The sequence below is a fragment of the Schistocerca gregaria genome, unplaced genomic scaffold (assembly GCF_023897955.1).
Source record: "Schistocerca gregaria isolate iqSchGreg1 unplaced genomic scaffold, iqSchGreg1.2 ptg000719l, whole genome shotgun sequence".
Taxonomy (NCBI): domain Eukaryota; kingdom Metazoa; phylum Arthropoda; class Insecta; order Orthoptera; family Acrididae; genus Schistocerca; species Schistocerca gregaria.
The window spans coordinates 559,931-586,076 of NW_026062096.1; the positions used below are offsets into that span (position 1 = coordinate 559,931).

At 46.0% G+C, this 26,146-nt stretch overlaps 1 protein-coding gene across 5 annotated transcripts in view; it reads left to right on the top strand.

Moving 5' to 3' along the window:
• Nucleotides 1-22,591, top strand: part of LOC126320376 (mucin-5AC-like) — a 168,066-nt gene extending 145,475 nt beyond the window's left edge. For all 5 annotated transcript variants that reach the window (XM_049993822.1, XM_049993823.1, XM_049993821.1 and 2 more), the window contains one exon: nucleotides 22,508-22,591. In XM_049993822.1, coding sequence (XP_049849779.1) covers nucleotides 22,508-22,510 — 3 coding nt within the window. In that variant the 3' untranslated portion in view covers nucleotides 22,511-22,591. The remainder of the gene's footprint in view (nucleotides 1-22,507) is intronic.
• The last annotated feature ends 3,555 nt before the right edge of the window (nucleotides 22,592-26,146 follow it).

Sequence of the window (26,146 nt, forward strand, 5' to 3'; positions counted from 1 at the left end):
CGCCCCCCCGTCCCCACCCCACTGTCTGCCTCTCTCCGCCCCCCCGTCCCCACCCCACTGTCTGCCTCTCTCCGCCCCCCGTCCCCACCCCACTGTCTGCCTCTCTCCCTCTCTCCGCCCCCCCGTCCCCACCCCACTGTCTGCCTCTCTCCGCCCCCCCGTCCCCACCCCACTGTCTGCCTCTCTCCGCCCCCCCGTCCCCACCCCACTGTGTGCCTCTCTCCGCCCCCCCCGTCCCCACCCCACTGTGTGCCTCTCTCCGCCCCCCCGTCCCCACCCCACTGTCTGCCTCTCTCCGCCCCCCCCCGTCCCCACCCCACTGTCTGCCTCTCTCGGCCCCCCCCCGTCCCCACCCCACTGTCTGCCTCTCTCCGCCCCCCCCGTCCCCACCCCACTGTCTGCCTCTCTCCGCCCCCCCCCGTCCCCACCCCACTGTCTGCCTCTCTCCGCCCCCCCCGTCCCCACCCCACTGTCTGCCTCTCTCCGCCCCCCCCGTCCCCACCCCACTGTCTGCCTCTCTCCGCCCCCCCGTCCCCACCCCACTGTCTGCCTCTCTCCGCCCCCCCCGTCCCCACCCCACTGTCTGCCTCTCTCCGCCCCCCCGTCCCCACCCCACTGTCTGCCTCTCTCCGCCCCCCCCCGTCCCCACCCCACTGTCTGCCTCTCTCCGCCCCCCCCGTCCCCACCCCACTGTCTGCCTCTCTCCGCCCCCCCCCGTCCCCACCCCACTGTCTGCCTCTCTCCGCCCCCCCCCGTCCCCACCCCACTGTCTGCCTCTCTCCGCCCCCCCCGTCCCCACCCCACTGTCTGCCTCTCTCCGCCCCCCCCGTCCCCACCCCACTGTCTGCCTCTCTCCGCCCCCCCCGTCCCCACCCCACTGTCTGCCTCTCTCCGCCCCCCCCGTCCCCACCCCACTGTCTGCCTCTCTCCGCCCCCCCCGTCCCCACCCCACTGTCTGCCTCTCTCCGCCCCCCCCGTCCCCACCCCACTGTCTGCCTCTCTCCGCCCCCCCCGTCCCCACCCCACTGTCTGCCTCTCTCCGCCCCCCCCCCGTCCCCACCCCACTGTCTGCCTCTCTCCGCCCCCCCCGTCCCCACCCCACTGTCTGCCTCTCTCCGCCCCCCCCGGCCCCACCCCACTGTCTGCCTCTCTCCGCCCCCCCGTCCCCACCCCACTGTCTGCCTCTCCCCCCCCGTCCCCACCCCACTGTCTGCCTCTCTCCCCCCCCCATCCCCACCCCACTGTCTGCCTCTCTCCCCCCTGTCCCCACCCCACTGTCTGCCTCTCTCCCCCCCCCGTCCCCACCCCACTGTCTGCCTCTCTCCCCCCCGTCCCCACCCCACTGTCTGCCTCTCTCCCCCCCGTCCCCACCCCACTGTCTGCCTCTCCCCCCCGTCCCCACCCCACTGTCTGCCTCTCTCCCCCCCGTCCCCACCCCACTGTCTGCCTCTCTCCCCCCCCGTCCCCACCCCACTGTCTGCCTCTCTCCCCCCCCGTCCCCACCCCACTGTCTGCCTCTCTCCCCCCCCCCCGTCCCCACCCCACTGTCTGCCTCTCTCCCCCCCCGTCCCCACCCCACTGTCTGCCTCTCTCCCCCCCCGTCCCCACCCCACTGTCTGCCTCTCTCCCCCCCGTCCCCACCCCACTGTCTGCCTCTCTCCCCCCCGTCCCCACCCCACTGTCTGCCTCTCCCCCCCGCCCCCACACCTCTGTCTGCCTCTCTCCCCCCCTCTCTCCCCCCGCCCCCACACCTCTGTCTGCCTCTCTCCCCCCGCCCCCACACCTCTCCCCCCGCCCCCACACCTCTCCCCCCGCCCCCACACCTCTCCCCCCGCCCCCACACCTCTCCCCCCGCCCCCACACCTCTCTCCCCCCTCTCTCCCCCCGCCCCCACACCACTCTCCCCCCTCTCTCCCCCCTCTCTCCCCCCGCCCCCACACCTCTCTCCCCCCTCTCTCCCCCCGCCCCCACACCTCTCTCCCCCCTCTCTCCCCCCGCCCCCACACCTCTCTCCCCCCTCTCTCCCCCCGCCCCCACACATCTGTCTGCCCCTCTCTCCCCCCGCCCCCACACCTCTGTCTGCCCCTCTCTCCCCACGCCCCCACACCTCTGTCTGCCCCTCTCTCTCCCCGCCCCCACACCTCTGTCTGCCCCTCTCTCTCCCCGCCCCCACACCTCTGTCTGCCCCTCTCTCTCCCCGCCCCCACACCTCTGTCTGCCTCTCTCTCCCCCCGCCCCCACACCTCTGTCTGCCTCTCTCTCCCCCCCGTCCCCACCCCACTGTCTGCCTCTCTCCCCCCGCCCCCACACCTCTGTCTGCCTCTCTCCCCCCGCCCCCACACTTTTGTCTGCCTCTCTCCCCCCCTCTCTCCCCCCGCCCCCACACTTTTGTCTGCCTCTCCCCCCTCTCTCCCCCGCCCCCACACTTTTGTCTGCCTCCCCCCCCCTCTCTCCCCCCGCCCCCACACTTTTGTCTGCCTCTCCCCCCTCTCTCCCCCCGCCCCCACACCTCTGTCTGCCTCTCTCCCCCCCTCTCTCCCCCCGCCCCCACACCTCTGTCTGCCTCTCTCCCCCCCTCTCTCCCCCCGCCCCCACACCTCTGTCTGCCTCTCTCCCCCCCTCTCTCCCCCCGCCCCCACACCTCTGTCTGCCTCTCTCCCCCCCTCTCTCCCCCCGCCCCCACACCTCTGTCTGCCTCTCTCCCCCCTCTCTCCCCCCGCCCACACACCTCTGTCTGCCTCTCTCCCCCCTCTCTCCCCCCGCCCACACACCTCTGTCTGCCTCTCTCCCCCCTCTCTCCCCCCGCCCCCACACCTCTGTCTGCCTCTCTCCCCCCTCTCTCCCCCCGCCCCCACACCTCTGTCTGCCTCTCTCCCCCCGCCCCCACACCTCTGTCTGCCTCTCTCCCCCCATCTCTCCCCCCCGCCCCCACACCTCTGTCTGCCTCTCTCCCCCCCTCTCTCCCCCCGCCCCCACACCTCTGTCTGCCTCTCTCCCCCCCTCTCTCCCCCCGCCCCCACACCTCTGTCTGCCTCTCTCCCCCCCCTCTCTCCCCCCGCCCCCACACCTCTGTCTACCTCTCTCCCCCCGCCCCCACCCCACTGTCTACCTCTCTCCCCCCGCCCCCACCCCACTGTCTACCTCTCTCTCCCCCCACCCCAATGTCTACCTCTCTCTCCCCCACCCCCCACCCCACTGTCTACCTCTCTCTCCCCCCACCCCAATGTCTACCTCTCTCTCCCCCACCCCCCACCCCACTGTCTACCTCTCCCCCTCCCCCACCCCACTGTCTACCTTTCCCCCTTGTCTTACCCTCCCCTCACCCTCCCTCCCCACCCACTATTACACTCTAATTTTGTATCCAGGTGTAATTGCCTTTTAATGGGTGACAAAAAATTTAAGTTTGTTAAGTTGGACAACGTGTGAATGTTTTGTAGAAATATATAAATTTTTCTCACTTCATTCTCAGTTTTTTTGTTTTACTTTGTAGCATTGTTGTGCCTAAAACAGAGACTCCGTTCTTTGTTCATTATGTTTCTGGCGTAGGTGAGATGCCCACTAAACCTGCTGGGCAGAACAGGTAATAGGGTTGTGGAAAGGGCCAAGGGTTGAAATCAGTTTCTGCTTCTAATTGTAATTTAGCAACTCTTTCACGGCTGAAGGCCTCCAACAAGAAATCTTAACAAGAAATATTCCAATTAAGATAGCAATAAGGTAATTAAAAAAAATACGCAAGGTGCAATACAATTGGCTGAGGGCCACAATTAATTTCCACAAATTTAGAATACATTACCATAGACCAGTAAAGGCAGGAGGCCAGCATGCTTCACAACAATAAATCTTAAAAATCAACAAGATAAAATCCAATTCAGAGAGCAGTAACATAATTTAAAGAAACAACATATACAAGGTGCAATACCAGTGGCTGAGGGCAACAAACAAACTTCAAAATATATGACCATAATCTTTAAATTCAGAAGGCCACAGTGTTTAAGCTTGAAAGATAAATTTAAAAATTAATTTTGCATAATTTTAAGAAACAAAAAATAACCACAAGCCTAAAATTTAAAATAGCTGACGACAGATAATTACACACTGGTGGCACTCAGAAGGCCTGCAGGGAGGTTGCTCTGCCCTCATTCACTTAGGTGAGACAGGTCGTGAACCCAACTATACTTGATCCGTCAGAACCCAACCAGGGGGCAGCCACAGACTGACTGACACAACTTGCTTCCCATCAACTGGTACATGAGAACACCAACTGCCAATGTTACAAACAGGATAATCCACAATGGAGTATGTATTATCTATGAAAATTACACACCATGTTGGACAGCAACAATAGGTGAGGAAAGGACGCTGTCTGAAGGTGTGTTAGTGGTCAGTGCAGGTAACCGGAACACTAACGGCCACTAGGCAGAAAATTCTGCTGGTACACTTGAATTTGAAATGCTGTAATAGTTAACTAGTTCAAAAGAACACTGCCTGAATTTACGTCGGTGCCCAGGGCAGGTAACCAGAACACTAAAGGCCACAAGACAGAAAATTCCACTGGTTCACTCAAATCATAGTCAACCAAAATAGTTGATTGCACCGCATGGCGGCTAAATCTCAGCAGTAGAGCCACTTGGTGTTGCTCACCGGAAAACCTCCCCAACAGCAAACCACCGAAGCGAACCACAACAACATTAATAGGTGTGGCTTGGGTAGTTGAAAAAACCTGCTCAACCTGGACATCCTGAGTCGGCAAACCACAAAGATCGTAGCAATTCGACAGCTCGACATATGCTCAGACACTGCCTAGGGAATGCCAGCGGACCCAGCCGACTGCACCACGCAGAGAACTTCCCTTGTCTGCAACAACCGACCGACTCCTCCCAGAATGCCGACAACATCTCAAACGGTCATAAGTGTAAATAACACTAACTACACACACAACCTGACAAATACTTGCATGAAGACCTGAACGATACACAACAGTAACCAAACACACACAAAGACAAATCAGGAGTTGATGCGCACGCACACACACAGCCAACTCAGAAACGATCAGCGAGCCCGAATGCGTCATCTGGTAGGACAACCAACCGAAGCTCCACCAAGACCGTGGCCCGGCTCAGGTGATGCGAGGCAGCAACGGTCGGGCGAGCCATGTCAATGCAGGTCTCACTGCTATTCCAACCCAACTGCACTAATGCCGCATTGCGCATAGCTGACTCATGAGTGATCGGCGAGGCAAAATATGCGTCGTCCGGTAGGGCGACCGACCGACGATCCCCCAAGACCGTGGCCCGGCTCGAGTAATGCATGGCGGCAATGGTCGGGCGAGCCATGTTGATGCAGACCTCACTGCTGCTCCAACTCAACTGCCCTAGTGCCCCATTGCCACTCCACGTCTGGCAGGTCCGGTCTGCACTCCAGACACATTCCAACTGACTGGCAGAGCTGAACTTGCAGCCTGAACTGCGATATGAACTCGCCTACCCGAACTCTCTAGCTACGACGAGCAACCAGGAAGTAATAGCAGATGAGCAAAGATAGTACGAGAAGGGATATATTGATATATGCTGCTAACGCCGCTCACGGTCAGGCAAAGCTGCAACTCAGTGACAGTAGTAATTTAGATTAACGTAGTGAGATGAGATGGAAGTACGTTAAAAAGAGGGTGTAAAATGCGTGATGGAGAGAACACGAGCCACTCACGGCTCAGTAGGTAATGGCTACATACTGAGAGCCTAAAGAAAATAAAAGGGAATTTCGACAGAATGTTTTTGATACTGACGTAGCACAGTTTCCTGTCCCATTGATTCTACAACGCAGGTGCTTAAACCCCATATATATTCATTGTATCATGTATGAAATGTCGATTTTTATTAAATGCTATTTATTCCAGCCCATTGTGTGAAATAATTCCATAGGCAATTTCTTATTTTTATTTATTTTTTATTTTTATTTATTTTTCATAATAGTTAATTATGTCAGTATATGCACTGTTATGCATGTAGACCAATAGTTCCCAACTTGGGGCAACATAAGACTTTCAGATGTAAAAACAAAAACAAAAAATGTTCCATTTTGACTTTCATAACCACTTTTAATAATTATTTTTTGATTATAATTTCTATTGTCACTTTTTCAGTAGATTTGGACCATCATGAGCCATTTGACATCCACTACCAGTTAAGAGGCCTGCTATAGACTTTCCAATGTATTTTGATCATAAATGATAAGATACATGCTGCTGCTGGTGCATATTCTGTAATATGGTCTACACATCTTCTATTGTGTCACCATATTCGTCATTTCTTATTTCTTGGAATCCAGCAAATCATTCCCTTAGGCCATGTGCCATCCATTCACTTGGCTACATCTCCTGCCCACCTTAATTTTATTTTCATTACAATCATAATTACATCATCCACTCTGGTCTCTTCCCTGATTGATTTGTTTGCTTTTTCTTTCTCTCATAGTAGTTTACAACATGCAATTTTTTCATTAATTGCTTTTCAGACACAATATTTTCCAGTCATGACTTTTCTACCTTACTGTATGAATGGTTTATGTTCTAAAGTTCATGTCTCGTTTCCGTGTCAAAAAGGTAATTCATTTTGATTGCAAGATTTCAGTTTGGCACATCGAAAACATTGTTTCGAAACGTTATTCTCCATACTAAAATTACCCCAGGCCGTTTTCACTCTTCTGTTTATTTCTTTTCTATTCATTCTGTGGTAACAGTCATTTGTGCTCAGTAAGATATTTTTTTCTGATGGAAATATTTTCTTAATTTGGAAAATTTGTGTTCTGAGGCCATATTCAATGAAAAAGAAATATTTCAGACTGTGAAATTCAAGTCAGAGTAAAATATCTTTGACTTTTTGAATACCATCAAAAACAAATTTTCATAAAAAAAGGTCTGTCATTATTTTGTCAAAATGTTGGTGGCTAGTATATCGATTATTTTTGAAAGATATCATAAGAATGGAGATTCCATTCATCGTACCTTAGATGTGTAGGATTAGTGTTTCAGTCAATTTAAGTTACATTGTATAAATTAGTATCGTAATATCGCTTCAGTAGAGTTAAGGAAAAAAATGTGTTGTCGTATGTAGAGAATTTTCAGAGTACAGTATGTAGTGAATGACACACAGAAGGGCAGGTTTATCAGTATGATCCATCACTACGCATGCAGCTGTTGGTGTGTTAATACAGGTACTTGCATAAATCTCTGTGTAATAATAGAGTAAATTAACAGCAGCACAGTTAAGTAACCCTTTCTGTTTCACCTAGAAATTTTATAAACCTGTTCAAAATGTCAGCTGTGCATTTAGGAATTGGACAACTTCATGACATCACGTCGTTAAGGAGAAGGGCCTATAAGTTCAAAACAGGCAGACATCTCCCACTAACCCTCCTATGAAACAGTAACTCTACAGGGAAGTGCGTCTTCCTTAAGTCTAAATTCAGTGTTAAATGAAATTCTGCATGTCTACAATATAATCTAAGCTTGAATATGATTATCTGAGTAGATAGAATATGTTACTTAGGAAATTTCTACAAACTTTGACATGTTACATATGAGTATAATTCATGCAGAGGAGTGAAATTGTTGAGTATTGTTGAAACTGTATTTTTAATTTCCCAAAAAGCGTTCCATGTGGCTCCTGTGTTACTGGACAACAGAAGAATTCTTGTTGCTTATTGTTTAATTGGATTGTCGATTCCATAAAAGAACAGTATCTACACACTATATTACATTGAATGTAGAGTCTTCTCTTGAAACTGTTACAATTGTGTGTGCAACAATGTAAAGCACCATAGAACCAGTCTCTGCTCAATATATTCAAATGATTTAATTATGATGTGAGGTTTGCACTAAGATTATTTGCAGTCAGTACAAATCCTGTATACAAAAGTATCATCACTTGAAAATTTTTGGCAATACAGAATGGTGTAAAAAAATTAAAACTCCTTTTATGTATAAATGAATGCAATCTAACATTGTAAAGTCCTGGGTAGAAAAACAATTATATGGAAATGATAGATTGTGACTGACCACATAGAAATATAACCTCACTTTTTCATTAGATTTGTGCGGTATTAAGCTATTGGTATGTGTTAATCTCTCATGATTGCATCCTAACAATCTAGCCATGTTAAAGAATCCTTGATTAATTTATTCATAATTTTATGTCTAGCAATAATAGTTTATAAAATGTTGTCAGTTATGCACTGCTAATTCGACAATGTTGGTTTTTTTTTCAAACTGTGTGAAGTGAGGTGCCTCACTTTTTCATCTCAAATATCTTTTAACTTTCAGATATATTTGTAATCACGTTTCGCAATCGTCACAAAATAAAGGCATTAAGTTTGTTGTTTAAAAGTAGAACTATGGCATTTTCTTGCACCAGTATAGCAAATATGTAGGAAACAAATTTGGTGATGCTTCTCAGGCTTTGACAAGCAATTGATAGTAGTATTCAGTCTGGAAACTGATTTGATGCAGCTCTCCACCTTAATCTGTCGTACTCTCTGAGTAAAAACTGCACCCTGCAGCTATTTAAGCCTGCTTACTGTATTGAATTTTTAGTCTTCTTGTGTAACTTTTAGCTGCGACACTTCCCTTCTTTACCAAATTAACTGTTTTTTGATGGCTCAGGGTATGTCCTATCAGCCTAGCCCTTTTTTCTCACCTGCTGATTTGATTTCATCATCTTAAACTACTATAAGTGCAGTCTGGATTATGTATGTGTTGTAAGTCACGTTTCGCTCCCTGAATGCTCTCCTGCCTATTTACAGAATCTCAAAGACAAGTGTCCTTTCCTGTGTATCTGCATGTTATATGACATTATGTTACCCAAATGGATCACATCATACTAGACACATTATATACGAGTATTTAAATCCTGTGCACCAGGTGAACTTGGGCAAGATTGTTAGAGTTACACATAGAAGTGTGGGAAATGAATGTGGACGAAGAGGTTAAAAAAAACCTTAAAAGCAGATGATAAATGTTGATCTGTTTGACTGACAAGGAGAACACACCAAGTGCCATAACACGATTTCCCAGAAACTTCACATGGTGGAAGAGGGAACAAAATTAATGAACATGTGTGTCAGCTTATCTGTAGCTACTCGACTGTTTCTGAAAAAATAATGGTCAAAGTTTTCAAGATATTCTCCAGGTAACTCTGTGCTTTTTACTGTGCACAATCCTCATACAAAAACGTGTCAGTGGTTAGCAATGCAGCTTTTTAATTTTGTACCCCATGTTCGAAACACAATTATTACTTTTATTTTTGTATTTCATTTCTGTACCCATTCCTGCAGGTGATTACTACATGACTGTTTGCCATTGTATATTGATGTAACATTGTTCATTTTCATCTACTAATTCTGTGCAGGTGAAGGAATTTTAAAAAAGCTAGAAAATTATTTTAAATTTTTTTTAAAGTGAAGCTCCTATAGTGTATTTTAATTCATAATCAACAGAAAGTGCTAGTATACAGAAAACTGATCCGTTGTGCATGGTTTGCCATGAAATTATTGCCAATGCATGAATTGTTCACCAATGTTAACGTGTATCTTTCCTGAGTGAGATTCATATGGAGAAACTTGTTGCATTTGGAATATCTGTGTTTCGAATGTTTCTACAGTTGGTATCATCCAAGAGAATACACCAAATATTCCTGAAAAATAACCACTTGGAGCAGGACTTCAGGAACTTTGATTTAGTAACGTTACGCATGAAATTCAGTTTGTAAAATATTTTAATTCTGGAAGAAGTTACTGTTGCTCTTGTAGTTCAAATTACTCCTCCATAAACTTACAATATTTACAGAGATTATTTTAAACTTGACATGTGCCCTCATTTTGAGAGAACCCCGCCCCCCCCCCCCCCTTTAGCTTTGGAATATTTGATTGGTGAGCATCTTCACATTCAGTGTGGGTCTTAAGAACTTCATATTGCATGACAGTTTTCTCTCACGGCACAATGTTATTTTAGATTCATACTTTGAGAAATGACTTCTTGGTTTAGACTGCGAAGAGAGTGCGTGTGGGAGATATGTGTGAATTCGTTCCACCCAAGCATTTTTAGTATTGTATCACACTAATACTCAGAGGACAGCTCTTGTACACGTTATTGCTTCAGCTTTTTAGTGTTTTCCTTCCATAAGTTTCACCAGTGAACTGAACATTGTTGAATTCCCAACGGTGATGTTTTGTAAATGTGTCGAATCTTCTAAAGGGCTAGTTAAGGACTAAACTTGGCATGACTCCTACATCTCTACTGATTGGGGACATCATGAGCAGTGTGGAATTAAGCCATATATGCTGTGTCAGCCAGTCCAAATAATTACACCGTAAAAGGTGCTGTGCATGCACTAGGACCACGCCACCAAAGAGTGACAATTCAAAGGTGTAAAGAGTCGAGGGGCATGAAAGGGAAGCAGTGGTTGGGAAAGGAGTGAGACAGGGTTGTAGCCTCTCCCCGATGCTATTCAATCTGTATATTGAGCAAGCAGTAAAGGAAACAAAAGAAAAATTCGGAGTAGGTATTAAAATTCATGGAGACGAAGTAAAAACTTTGAGGTTCGCCGATGACATTGTAATTCTGTCAGAGACGGCAAAGGACTTGGAAGAGCAGTTGAACGGAATGGACAGTGTCTTGAAAGGAGGATATAAGATGAACATTAACAAAAGCAAAACGAGGATAATGGAATGTAGTCAAATTAAATCGGGTGATGCTAAGGGAATTAGATTAGGAAATGAGACACTTAAAGTAGTAAAGGAGTTTTGCTATTTAGGAAGTAAAATAACTGATGATGGTCGAAGTAGAGAGGATATAAAATGTAGACTGGCAATGGCAAGGAAAGCGTTTCTGAAGAAGAGAAATTTGTTAACATCGAATATAGATTTATGTATCAGGAAGTCGTTTCTGAAAGTATTTGTTTGGAGTGTAGCCATGTATGGAAGTGAAACATGGACGATAACTAGTTTGGACAAGAAGAGAATAGAAGCTTTCGAAATGTGGTGCTACAGAAGAATACTGAAGATAAGGTGGATAGATCACGTAACTAATGAGGAGGTATTGAATAGGATTGGGGAGAAGAGAAGTTTGTGGCACAACTTGACTAGAAGAAGGGATCGGTTGGTAGGACATGTTTTGAGGCATCAAGGGATCACAAATTTAGCATTGGAGGGCAGCGTGGAGGGTAAAAATCGTAGAGGGAGACCGAGAGATGAGTACACTAAGCAGATTCAGAAGGATGTAGGTTGCAGTAGGTACTGGGAGATGAAGCAGCTTGCACAGGATAGAGTAGCATGGAGAGCTGCATCAAACCAGTCTCAGGACTGAAGACAACAACAACAACAAAGAGTGGCCATCTGCAAGTTATCTGACTGTACAGATTTGGTCATTCTGCCTGCTGACGAACAGCATGCTGCGGTGTTGCAATTGCACTCAGAATATAAACAGAAAATATATGGGCTTCTCAATGGTGCATCATTCAAGAAAATATGAAATCAGACAAATCACCTCCAGAGAAAAACCACGTACCTCGAACCAAGAGTTACTGTGCTACCATAATTATATATGCTGATACAAGTCCACAAAGAGGGCATCCCATTGTGGTCCAGTTAGATAGGAGGAGCAAACTACGACTTGACACACAAATCTGTGGGGAAATTCCAACATGACATCCATAATTCAGTTAAAATTGTACGTGTACCAAAACTTTGCCGCAGTAATACAGATCTTCTAGTGAGTTTTGAGATGGTGTGCCTCTCTGCCAAGGTACCACTAAATGAATCCAGGAAAATGATAATAATTGGTGATCTTCTTGATGAGACACTCAGAATTTGTGCTCACTTCAAAATAGCCCCTGTTAGATGGAAATAATTATTAACAGATGGATGGTGTTACCACAGGGTGTCCTCTGTCACTGGTTGAAGTGAATTTGTTCATGTAAGATTTTGAGGGGAAGACACTAGGGCAAGCACAACAAAAACCAATCTTTTTCTGTGTTTAAGTGGGTGACACATTTGTCACTTGGCTCTGTGGATGGGACAACTTAGGTGAATTTCTTTATCACCTCAACTCATTTCACTGCAATACAGAGTTTACCATGGCGGTGGAACATGATGGCATCCTCCCATTTCTTGATATCCTGGTGAAATGCCTCCAGTAGTAACAGCTCCCAGCAGGAAGGTATTTTATGAGTTCTTGCTCACAGGGCACACTCCAACTGTAAGAAAGACAACTTTCCAACTGAACCGAAGCACTTGGGTCCAATATTCCATAGGAATAGATATTGGCAACAAGCAGATGAGCCGTGCTTTTAAGACAGGTTGAAAATAGACAACACCACAAGGAAAATAGGAGCACAAATCATTAGTGTGCATCCTGTTTTTCAGCAATACCCTCAGACAAACCAGCAGAATCTTGGAGCAACACAATTTCAAATGCGTATTCTGCCTACTCCCTAAGCCATATGCACTACTAGGTGTAACAAAGGACGGACTAGGCCTTCACAAGACAGTGTCTGCCAAATTTCCGGCCAATGCAGCAACACGTACATGGAGAAACTGTATGCACAGTAGACGAGACGTGCTGTGAACATAAACAAACACAACACTGAATTACGGCAGACTGCTGAATTGACTGTGGCCAACTGTAGTATAAAAACTGACCATACTCTAGGTTACAACAAAATCAAGATACTTAGGAAATATGCCTCCTCTTGGGAGTGCATGATTAGAGGCCATTGAAATTAGTCTCAAAGATAGTCTAATTAACAAAGATAGTGGCCTGTAACTGAGTCAGGTGTGGAAGCTCACAATGAGCTGAAGAAAAGCAGTAAAGCAGTGTGTCCCCATGCAATAAGGGCTACTGCTCATAGCTGGACATTGCCAGCTCTGTCAACTGCTGCAGTGAGGTGTACAGACAGCAGTGGGTTTACAGACAGCAACAGGAGTGGAGTAATGTCTGAGGAGAGGGGGAGGGGTGGGGGTGGGGGGGGGGGGGGGAGACAGCCAGTGTATAAAGGATGCTGATCCAAGCAGATCAGCAGTCATCGGTAACCACGTGAAGATGGCAACACTCTGGTGAAATATCAAAAACTAATGACACGTTGTGGGTGGACCTGTCAGAATTCTAAAAATAGAATTTCAGTTAGGTGCAAGATAGACTCTTAATCAAAGTTTGACTCCTTCATTTTTTACTGAAGCATATTTGGAACTGTACATAGTAAGTGACCATCTAACTGGTTGATACCTCCTCTAAGATATCATCAGTTTAATATTGGTGTGTGGGGTTAAATATTATTACTGGATACCTCTTTGTTTGAAAGTTTAATTCATTAAAATGTTGAAGACTTTCTGGCGTGGTGTTCAAATTGGTGAATAAACTTGCTGTGTTTTGAAGCTCGTGTGTGTGTGTGTGTGTGTGTGTGTGTGTGTGTGTGTGTGTGTGTGTGTGTGTGTGTGTGTGTGTGTGCGTGTGTGTGTGTTTTAAATTTGGGATTTTTGTAATCAAGTTTCTGCGAAATACAATATGTTCCTTTTTTCTACGCTTGACCTAAACATTTTGTTACCTATGTTACTTCAGTGGGCCTCATTGTAGATCTGTAAAGATATTATACAAAGTCCATGGTTGATTTTCTATTTTAGGCCTAAACCAGGCATGGAAGGGTCTCGATAAGGCCTTAATCCTGCATTGGATGTCAAATGGAGCTGAGAATCATAGCTATTTCTCATTCATGAAGTTCTTTTTAAATTGTACTTCCTTTCTGTTATTGTTGAGGATTTCAATTCTTGTGTATGGTTTTTTATAAAGTGTATGCTCTAGCATCATATTAATATTTGTTACTCTCATGTCCAGGAAGGCATGTTGTTCGTTCCCTTTCTCCCTGAACTGGGTACTGCTGTTACTGCTGTCCTCGTGCTGGACAAAGAGTACAAAACTGTCTTACTTTTAGACCATATGTAAAAGCAATGATGGTGTATAAATGAAACTGCTAGAGTTCTGGGTAAATATACACTCCTGGAAATTGAAATAAGAACACCGTGAATTCATTGTCCCAGGAAGGGGAAACTTTATTGACACATTCCTGGGGTCAGATACATCACATGATCACACTGACAGAACCACAGGCACATAGACACAAGCAACAGAGCATGCACAATGTCGGCACTAGTACAGTGTATATCCACCTTTCGCAGCAATGCAGGCTGCTATTCTCCCATGGAGACGATCGTAGAGATGCTGGATGTAGTCCTGTGGAACGGCTTGCCATGCCATTTACACCTGGCGCCTCAGTTGGACCAGCGTTCGTGCTGGACGTGCAGACCACGTGAGACGACGCTTCATTCAGTCCCAAACATGCTCAATGGGGGACAGATCCGGAGATCTTGCTGGCCAGGGTAGTTGACTTACACCTTCTAGAGCACGTTGGGTGGCACGGGATACATGCGGACGTGCATTGTCCTGTTGGAACAGCAAGTTCCCTTGCCGGTCTACGAATGGTAGAATGATGGGTTCGATGACGGTTTGGATGTACTGTGCACTGTTCAGTGTCCCCTCGACGATCAGCAGAGGTGTACAGCCAGTGTAGGAGATCACTCCCCACACCATGATGCCGGGTGTTGGCCCTGTGTGCCTCGGTCGTATGCAGTCCTGATTTTGGTGCTCACCTGCACGGCGCCAAACACGAATACGACCATCATTGGAACCAAGGCAGAAGCGACTCTCATCGCTGAAGACGACACGTCTCCATTCGTCCTTCCATTCACGCCTGTCGCGACACCACTGGAGGCGGGCTGCACAATGTTGGGGCGTGAGCGGAAGACGGCCTAACGGTGTGCGGGACCGTAGCCCAGCTTCATTGGAGACTGTTGCGAATGGTCCTCGCTGATACCCCAGGAGCAACAGTGTCCCTACTTTGCTGGGAAGTGGTGGTGCGGTCCCCTACGGCACTGTGTAGGATCCTACGGTCTTGGCGTGCATCCGTGCGTCGCTGTGGTCCGGTCCCAGGTCGACGGGCACGTGCACCTTCTGCCGACCACTGGCGACAACGTCGATGTACTGTGGAGACCTCACGCTCCACGTGTTGAGCAATTCGGCGGTACGTCCACCCGGCCTCCCGCATGCCCTCTATACGCCCTCGCTCAAAGTCCGTCAACTGCACATACGGTTCACGTCCACGCTGTCGCGGCATGCTACCAGTGTTAAAGACTGCGATGGAGCTCCGTATGCCACGGCAAACTGGCTGACACTGACGGCGGCAGTGCACAAATGCTGCGCAGCTAGCGCCATTCGACGGCCAACAGCGCGGTTCCTGGTGTGTCCGCTGTGCCGTGCGTGTGATCATTGCTTGTACAGCCCTCTCGCAGTGTCCGGAGCAAGTATGGTGGGTCTGACACACCAGTGTCAATGTGTTCTTTTTTCCATTTCCAGGAGTGTAGAATAAGAAGATTGTTAGTCAACAACAAAAATTGGAAACCTTGGGCACCTCTCCTAAATAGAGGGTGTCAATAATTAAAGTTAGTTTCAGAATACTGTAGGAGGAGGACCACTGCTCAGAATGTCATCAGATTTGAACAGCATATTATTGACACAGAGAACAAAAGATGTTTAATGAAAATTTACCAATAAATGGCACTGTAAGCATCTTAACATAAATGAGGCTGACTACAAATGACACATGAATCAAGTAGGCTGGGTATTGTTAAAGTTGCACATTACATCATCCTTACTGTTCAGTGCATGACTACACATATTTGGCAGTCAAAAGCTGTGGCTCTGTTGGTTAGGTAAAGCCCATCCATCACAGCAAGGTCATACCACATTGGATGGGAAAAATCTGTTTTTAATTGTTGTGAGGCCAAATACCACATAAAAAGCAAAATGTCATCAGTTTCCTCTTGTTGTGAGACTGGTGCAAGACCCGTTCAATACACTATCCACTGTTTTCTCCGACAAGTTGAAATCAAGGAACTACATGTTCCGCAACAGATGAGTGATCTCGCGGGTCATGTCCAGAATGCATTGTGCAGTCTGTGGTTAAAGTTCAGCTATGTTCGTAATTGGAGGAGTGAACAGGTCTTTCAGAAAGCCCCACAGCCGGAAGTAACTCGGATTAAGATCAGGTGACTTGGATGGCCAGACTTTAGGGAAATGAGGCCTGATAATGCTAACATTTCCAAAATGCCCCTGCAGCAACCACTTCACTGGTTGAACAGTGTTAGACGTAGTGCTGTCTTGCAGAAAAATCGTTCTCGATACGAAATTCAAGGAAGCGAGGGCACAGGTTTTAAAAGAGCATGCTGAAAAATAATACTTCTGAATTGTTTGTGTGAAAACTCATAAAGATTTTAAATAAACAAATATTATTAACAGTCTACATCATTATTCTTCATGTCAATAAATTTACTTTTCAACAAAGTCACCCTGGTAAAGAGCACATTTCTCCCAGTGATAGAGCAGTTTAATACCCTCACTGTAGAATTCTTGACTTTGTTGACAGAGCCATAACCTCAACTTTGCTTGCACTACTTCATTACTGTTGAAGTGAAGTCTTCAAATTTGTAATTCAGATTTTGGAAACAGATGATGAAAATTGATTGTGGCCAAGTTGGGACTTTTGGCCGGTATTACACTAGCAAACTTTCTTGTCAAAGATTTTATCAAAGATGTGATCAAATATTCTGTCAAATATATTTTACAAAGATCTTTGACATAGAGCTAGAAGGGGTATTACTCTGTCCTCAAATTTTTCGTCAAAGTTAAAGATGGCTGACAAAAACTTGTTATTAACCGCAGCAGTTGCACATACTGCAATTGCATTGTGTGCACATGCAGAAAAGAAGTGGGGGGGGGAAAAGGAACCATACATACGAGGTTAACACTCTTAAATTCCTGGGATTGCAACTTGATAATAAATTCAGTTGGAGGAGCACACCACAGAACTGCAGAAACGCCTTAACAAATCTGTATTTCCAATTAGAGTGTTAGCAGATATAGGCAACATAAAAATGAAAAAGCTTGCATACTTTGCCTACTTTCATTCCATAATGTCATATAGTACAATATTTTGGGGTAAATCTTCCAAGTCAAACAAGAGTTTTCAGAGTCCAAAAGGGTGTAATACGTATTATTTGTGGAGTAAATTCACGGAAGTCCTGCAGAAATCTCTTCAAAGAACTGGGTATACTAACTGCTACCTCTCAGTATATTTACTCCTTAATGAAATTTGGCTTAAATAATATAGCTCTTTTTCCAACAAACAGCTCAGTTCATACATACAATACCAGGAACGAAACTTATCTGCACAAGGACTTAAAAGCACTTACTTTACTTCAAAAAGGGGTCCACTACTCAGGAACACTTATCTTCAATAATTTGCCAGCAAACACAAAAAGTTTACTTACAAATAAAGATCAGTTTAAAAGGAGCCTGAAAGACTTACTAGTGGCCAACTCCTTCTACTCCATTGATGAAATTTTTAATAGAAACATCATATGTATTGTATTTGTATATACTATTAGTATCCTTATTTCAGATTTTAAAAAAATTGACATGTTCCACATCTACGAGGATCTCCTCAGCACGGATCTATGGAACGAAAAGCTAATCTAATCTGGGTGAAGCCGTGGGTTTTACGATGACATGATAAAAGCATTCAACAAAACTTGTTACGTGAGCTTACAGTGGAAGATGCAAAGTCGTACATCAATTACTTAAGAATGGATGAGCATACATTTCTGTATGTGCTCAGTGAAGTGTATCCTCATATCACAAAGCACAATATTCACTTAAGAACTGCTACATCTTCAGAAGACAGGCTCACTGTAACACTCAGATTCCTTGCTACAGGAGAGGGTTGGGTTGGGTTAGCTTAGAGGTTAGGTTTTAGAGGTTAGGTTTTAGAGGTTAGGTTTTAGAGGTTAGGTTTTAGAGGTTAGGTTTTAGAGGTTAGGTTTTAGAGGTTAGGTTTTAGAGGTTAGGTTTTAGAGGTTAGGTTTTAGAGGTTAGGTTTTAGAGGTTAGGTTTTAGAGGTTAGGTTAGGTTTTAGAGGTTAGGTTAGGTCAGGTCAGGTCTCCAATCTTCTTAATCTATTTTTGTATTCAGGGTGCCTCGTGTTGTAAAACGCCTCATCAGCTTCATACATCTCTCTTAATTTTGTAGCTGTCAGCACACACCAATTGTATTTACTGGCAATGTTTATAAAAACACTTCAGACGACAGAATGCTGCAGCGATACTAGCGCTCCATGTGGTAACATGTCACATTGCAGTGAACAGAAGACAAGCGATTTCTTTGATCAAATCTACGGCGAGGCCCTAGATTTGATCAAATATTGGACATTTGACAAAGTTCCTATTACACCATCAAATATCTTTGGCAAAGATTTTTGATAGTGTAATACTGGCCTTAGGGGGGATGATTGACAACAGTGAACCCAAAGCATCAGATTGTTGCAGATGTCTCAGTACTCTTGCGTGGTCTGGCATTATCATGCTGATGGAGCTGTGCTCCATGTGTGGATGAATTCAAAATGTGATTACAGCATGCTGTTCCTACCTTTCTGCGTCTACATCAATACTCCGCAAGCTGCCATACAGTGCATGGTGGAGGGCACCCTGTACCACTACTACTCATTTCTTTTCCTGTTCCACTCGCAAATAGACGGAAAAGCAGGTGTCTATATACATCCATATGAGCCATAATTTCTCGAATCTTATCTTTGTGGTCCTTATGCGCTGTGTATGTTGGAGGCAGTAGAATCATTAAGCAATCAGCTACAAATGCCAGTTCCCTTAATTTTCTCAATAGTGTTTCTTGAAAATAACATAACCTTCCCTCTAGGGACCACCATTTGAATTCCCAAAGCAACTGCATAACATTTAAGTGTTGTTCAAACCTACCAGTAACAAATCTAGCAGCCCACCTCTGAATTGCTTCAACGACGTCTTCCTTCAATCCGAACTGGTACAAATCTCAAACACTTGACAGTACTCAAGAATAGGTTGCACCATATTATATATGTGGTCGCCTTTACAGGTGAACCACTCTTTCCTAAAAATTCTCCTTATAAACTGAAGCCAACCATTCATGTTCCCTTCCACAGTTCTCACCCTGCTCATTCCATCTTGTATCGCTTTGTAATGTTACGCCCAGATATTTAAATGATTTTACTGTGTCAAGCAGGACACTAGTAATACTGTAACCTAACACTACAGGCTTGTTCTTTCAACTCATCTGCATTAACTTAAGTTTTTCCACATTTAGGGTTAGCCGCCATTCATCATGCCAACTGGAAATTTTGTCTAAGTCGTCTTTTATCTTCCTAGAGTCGATCAACTTCGACACTTTACTGTACATCACAGCAGCATCATCAAACAACTGCAGATAGCTGCTCACCCTGGCTGTCGAATCATTTATGTATATAGAGAACAACACCCGTCCTCTCACACTTCCCTCGTGCACTCATTACGATACCCTTGTCTCTGATGAACATTCGCCATGGAGGTGAATATACTGGTTTCTATTACTTATGAAGTCTTCGAGCAACTCGCATATCTGTGAACCTATTCCATATGCTCGGACCTTCATTAACAGCCTGCAATGGGGCACCCTGTCAGATGCTTTCTGGGAATCTAAAAATGTGGAATTTGCCAGTTGCCCTTCATCTGTAGTTTGCAGCAGGATAAAAGGGCAAGCTGCACTGACAATTGAGACACACTGTCATGTTACATGCTACAATTAGGAGCCCTCTTGTGGCAAAAGGCTGTAAATATGTAGAAGTGAAGAATAAAGGTGTAGAATGTTCGTGACATGACATTTGCTTTATTTAAAATATTTTAAGAGTTTTCACATAAAAAATTCAGAGGCATCACTTTTCAGCATGCCCTTGTACTTGCATGTCTGTTTCTTGTTGTTTGATAGTGGGCTTGTGCTGCGCTAATAATAGTCACGAAAGTTTTACAATGTGTGACTTTGGATCAAGAAATCTAGACGTATTTAGGCATGTGTTTAGATGTGAACATACCAGCTTTGTACCTAAGAGTTTGGACCCCTGTTTCAGGCTTTCTGTAGCTTTTGAACTGTTACTATCAAGAGATCTTCCAATGGAAGAAAGAGGAGAGGTGAAGAGTTCTGTAATGCTGTTCTCACACAAGGATTAGCAGCAGACTAGTGCTTCGAAAAGACATACGTGTGTGTGTGTGTGTGTGTGTGTGTGTGTGTGTGTGTGTGTGTGTGTGTGTTCAGGCCTAGACCTGGGGGGGGGGGGGGTCAGAAATAGTTTTGAGAATTTGACTCTTGGTATATTTCCTACTACTCAATATCTGTAATCTGTTGTTTCCTCCATACTGATACTGAACGGATCCTTCTGTCTGGCAGGGCAGGATGTGAATTTGATTTGCAAAGTTCTTTATTTCGAACAGATGTGGGGCAGTAAGTTCCCTTTCCTGCTCATTACTGAATATGCCCGTGCCTCTACCTTCTTAGGATTACACAGGGGTTTGGAATAAATATCAGGTGTGTGTGTGTGTGTGTGTGTGTGTGTGTGTGTGTGTGTGTGTGTGTGTGTGTGTGTGTGTGCGCGCGCGCCGGTCGCACCACCAAACATTTCTTGGATCTATAGGCACCTGCAGTTCACTGACGGATTAAAGTGAGGAAATTTAGATATTCATACCTAGCACATTCTTAGTCAGAAGACATGTAACAAATGCTAATAGTTTTAAAGTAACATTTCTTTCCATAGTCATAGTCTTTCTTTTTTGTTACTTTACCGAAATAAGCACTACATAATCTATTGTGTCACTGAATTGTGCTCTGTCCTTTGTCTCTTTTTTTCCTTCCGCATTCATCTCTCCTACTGCCCCCCTCTGCCTCACACACTTCCACTCTGTCATCATTCACTGCCCCCCCCCCCCCCCCCCCCCCCCCGGTTGTTGTTCACTTCCCCCCTCCGCCCCCTGTAGCAATCATTCACTGGTTCCTCCCTCCTCTGCCTGTAGCAGTCATTCAGTGGTCCCTCCCTCCTCTGCCTGTAGCAGTCATTCACTGGTCCCTCCCTCCTCTGCCTGTAGCAGTCATTCACTGGTCCCTCCCTCCTCTGCCTGTAGCAGTCATTCACTGGTCCCTCCCTCCTCTGCCTGTAGCAGTCATTCACTGGTCCCTCCCTCCTCTGCCTGTAGCAGTCATTCACTGGTCCCTCCCTCCTCTGCCTGTAGCAGTCATTCACTGGTCCCTCCCTCCTCTGCCTGTAGCAGTCATTCACTGGTCCCTCCCTCCTCTGCCTGTAGCAGTCATTCACTGGTCCCTCCCTCCTCTGCCTGTAGCAGTCATTCACTGGTCCCTCCCTCCTCTGCCTGTAGCAGTCATTCACTGGTCCCTCCCTCCTCTGCCTGTAGCAGTCATTCACTGGTCCCTCCCTCCTCTGCCTGTAGCAGTCATTCACTGGTCCCTCCCCTCCTCTGCCTGTAGCAGTCATTCACTGGTCCCTCCCTCCTCTGCCTGTAGCAGTCATTTCACTGGTCCCTCCCTCCTCTGCCTGTAGCAGTCATTCACTGGTCCCTCCCTCCTCTGCCTGTAGCAGTCATTCACTGGTCCCTCCCTCCTCTGCCTGTAGCAGTCATTCACTGGTCCCTCCCTCCTCTGCCTGTAGCAGTCATTCACTGGTCCCTCCCTCCTCTGCCTGTAGCAGTCATTCACTGGTCCCTCCCTCCTCTGCCTGTAGCAGTCATTCACTGGTCCCTCCCTCCTCTGCCTGTAGCAGTCATTCACTGGTCCCTCCCCTCCTCTGCCTGTAGCAGTCATTCACTGGTCCCTCCTCCTCTGCCTGTAGCAGTCATTCACTGGTCCCTCCCCTCCTCTGCCTGTAGCAGTCATTCACTGGTCCCTCCCTCCTCTGCCTGTAGCAGTCATTCACTGGTCCCTCCCTCCTCTGCCTGTAGCAGTCATTCACTGGTCCATCCCTCCTCTGCCTGTAGCAGTCATTCGTTGCCCCCTCCCTGCCCCCCCCCCCCCCCCACTGGAGCAGTCATTCAATGCCAACTCCCTGCCTCTCTCCCCACCTGTCGCAGTCTTTCACAGCCCCCCCCTCTCCCTCTCCCCACCTGTCGCAGTCTTTCACAGCCCCCCCTCTCCCTCTCCCCACCTGTCGCAGTCCTTTCACAGCCCCCCCCCCCCTCTCCCACCTGTCGCAGTCATTCACTGTTGCCCCCTCCTCCCTTTATCACGGTTGTTCACTGTTGCCTCCCCACACAATCCCTACATTGTCGTAATTCACTGTCTGTCCTCTCCCCCCCCCCCCCCCCTCTCCCGATTCTCATCACACTCATTCATTCTGCCCCCCATACCCACATTCTTCCTACCTCTCATTCCAAAATTTGATAAGTCAATGTTATCCATTATTTCTGATTAAGCCTGAATATTATTGTTTGTTTCGTGTCTACCTGCATGGGATTTTTGTACTCAAACTGTGTGTTTTTATGTTTTCAGTGACCTCACTGCACAACTCAAAGGCATTTGTGTTTCCGGCCTTTGGGAAAGGCGCTCTCCGCAGTGAGTAAACGATTTTATTTCTCTATTTGGCTTCATTGTTACCTTCGGTAAAAAAAAATTCTTGTCTTAGAGAAATAAGTAAGCTCTAAGTTCAGTACTATGCTTGCTCCATATATTGTAGTCAAATTATCTGTAAGTTCTCACATTGGCAAAAGAGTGTGTGTGTGTGTGTGTGTGTGTGTGTGTGTGTGGTGTGTGTGTGTGTGTGTGTGTGTGTGTGTGTGTGTGTTTGGGTTGAGAATATTCTATGCAATAGCTTGCATGTCCTGATTACACGTGATATTGCCAGTAGCACCCTAAAAACATAGCTTTAAGGTTACATCTGTGATAATACATAGGGCAGGTTGTTTTAGCTATAGTGGCCACCCACAGGCAGTCAGGCAGCAGGGCTGTAGAATATGTAACCATACTGCCTAGGCTTGTGCTCGTGGACAAGGGTGGCAAAGTGGTTTGCACATACACAGAAGGCTGCCAGGTGGATGAGAATCAGATTAACCGTGTTTAGAAAACGATTTGTGCTGTGTTCTGCACAGAAGAGGAATTTTGCTCAGAATTGCTATCCAGAAGTGAAATAATGAATGCTGTCTATCTATGTGAAATAAAACAAAAATGGTACTGACGGGCCTTTCAAATGTGTTCTGTGGTTGAGCTCATTGTAAGTGTGTGTGTGTGTGTGTGTGTGTGTGTGTGTGTGTGTGTGTGTGTGTGTGTGTGTGTGTGTGTGTGTGTGTGAGAGAGAGAGAGAGAGAGAGAGAGAGAGAGAGAGAGAGAGAGAGAGAGACACTAACAAACTTCCGTATAACTCCAGTGACTGTGCACACTGATAAAGAACATCAGCCAGTCATTTTGATTAAATCACCTGCATAATAACTTACCATACAGAAGTCTGTAGTACTCAGTCTTGATACATTAACATAAAAAAAACAGAACACCTTGAATGATTAGAGATAGGATGTCCATATTCACAGAGCGTGTACATAAGTATGTTCTGCAGAAATGGTTAGCATATTGCACCATGTCGGGCCTGAGGGTTCCAGGTCAACATCGATATTGTAGTGTAACACCACCTAATGCTAAAATGTGCCTCTGGCTCTCGTTGTTGCTATAAACTGAAGGTAATGGATTAGTGTAGCAAGAGCAGACATACAGGATACCTTGTAGATGTATGCACAAACCATACCATCAAATAAGTGAATATGAAAGAGGACGCATTGTTAGCATGAGAGAATGTGATGCAGCTATCCAGGAAATTGCTGCTTGTGTGAGATAGTGTTTCAGTATTGCAATGTGGTGTGTGCGTGTGTGTGTGCGTGCGCTGCGCGCAGCAGCGCGTAGAATAGAATGGTTCACGGAAGACGGTGGAACATGATGAGATGGGTCGTGTCGCACCACTCAGATCAACCCCAGGGAAGATGGACAACTCATCTGAATGGCATTGCAGGGCAGATCTGCATTCTCCTTGGCTCTGGCAAACAGTTCAATACATCTTGCACTATCTGGTGCGGCAGTCCGTCACTGTTTATTACGGGATACATTACATTCGTATCATCCATTTCTCTTGCTATCTTTGACGTACGTTGCAGAAACATGCTAGATGGCAATGGTGTAAGGATCAATGTCACTGGGGACAGGAATGGCATCGGATAGTGTGTTTGGACGACTCCAAGTTCTGTTTGTTTGAAAATGCTACTCGCATTTTAGTTCACTACAGATGGGGAGCGGGATCACAGTGAATGCATTCGCAAAAGACATAAAGTGCTAACTCAACGCCTTATGGTGTGGGGTGCTGTTTGGTACAAACACACATCACAGTTGGTGTTTTTCCAGGGCACTGTGACCAGTGTGTCCTACGTGAATTCGCCATACGACCCATAGCCTTAGTCTTCTTGCACAACACACCAGATGTCATTTTTCACCAAGGACAATTCATGACCACATGTGGTTCCACAAACACATGGCTTCTTGATGTCTCAGAATGTTAGCCTTTTGCCCTGGCACACCATATTACCAGACATTTTCACCAATCGAAAATGTGCGGGATTTGATGAAACAAAGGGTGCACTGCTACGACCCAGTGCCAACCACCACAGATGAACTTTGAAACCGGGTGAATGGAGCATGAATGGCTATACCAAGAACACCATTCGTGTCTTATACGTGTTGATGCCATCACACATGGAACAAGTTATTAGAGTCGGCCGGAGTGGCCAAGCAGTTCTTGGCACTCGCAGTCTGGAACCGAGTGACCGCTATGGTCGCAGGTTCGAATTCTGCCTCGGGCATGGATGTGTGTGATATCCATAGGTTAGTTAGGTTTAATTATTTCTAAGTTCTAGGCGACTGATGACCTCAGACATTAAGTTGCACAGTGCTCAGAGCCATTTGAACCAAGTTGTTAGGACCCATGGCAGACCATGTACCTACTAGGCAACAGAACATATACTGAATCGAGGTAACTGAAATGCTAATGATTTGTGCAGAACATACTAACGTACAAATCCTGTGAATATGAACATCCTATCTCTAGTCATTCAAGGTGTTCTGTTTTTTCTGAACATGAGTGTATATTGGCTTCATTCCTGCAGAATAATGGCCTTTATACTACATAGAGCTCCAACTGTACGTTCCATGTTTCGTACATGAGCAGCAAAGCAAAAAGGAAACTACACATAAATATGAGCTATTCAAAAAATTATTGGCATTGGAGGGTTGGATTGAATTTAAGAGTTACTTGTTTTATTAGTTAAAAAGTTTTTGCCTACTATCATGCCCCTTGCCTTTTGCCTGCATTCACACCCCTCACTTTCATTTTGCCTGAGTGCAAGCCTCCATTTCACTAATTTCACTTGATACCTCATACAGTAATAAGTGTAGATGTGAGTCTGAGTCAAATGCTTTTGAGATCAAGAAATACTGCATATGCTTGACTGACTTGATCAGAAGCTTTAAGTACGTCCTGAGGAAAATGCGAGTTAAGTTTCACATGATCAGTGATTTCAAAATGCATGCTGATTGGCAAGGATGAGGTCATTCTGTTAGAGATACTTTGTTATATTTTAGCTCAGAATGTTTCTGTTCTACAACAATTTGATGACAAGGGTTGTGGACAGTGATTTTGTGGATAACTTTTTGTACCATTCTGTATATGTGTGCGACCTGTACTATCTTAACACTATGGGGCATGGTATTTTGTTTGAGATATCTGCAATAAATTATCGTTGAAAGAATGGCAGACTCGCTGCGAGTTCAGTATAGAATCTGGTAGGGATTCCTTCTGGTTCTGGTGCTTTTTGCAATTCTAAGGACTTCAGCTGTTTCTCGACACCACTGACACTGATGTCTATTTCGCCCATCTTTGCAATGGTATGAGAATTAAATTGTGATGTTACTCTTGGTTTTTTCTTTGGTGAAGCGTTTCTGCTTTTGCTACGCTACCTAAATTTCAGTTACTGTCTCAGCTTCAATGGACACTAAATTTGGTGCTGCGAGCAGCCTTTGCATGCAACCCAAAATTCTTTGGAGTTTGTGAAAGATCTTTAGTGTGTGTTCCTCTGTGGTAGTACTAAAAAAATTACA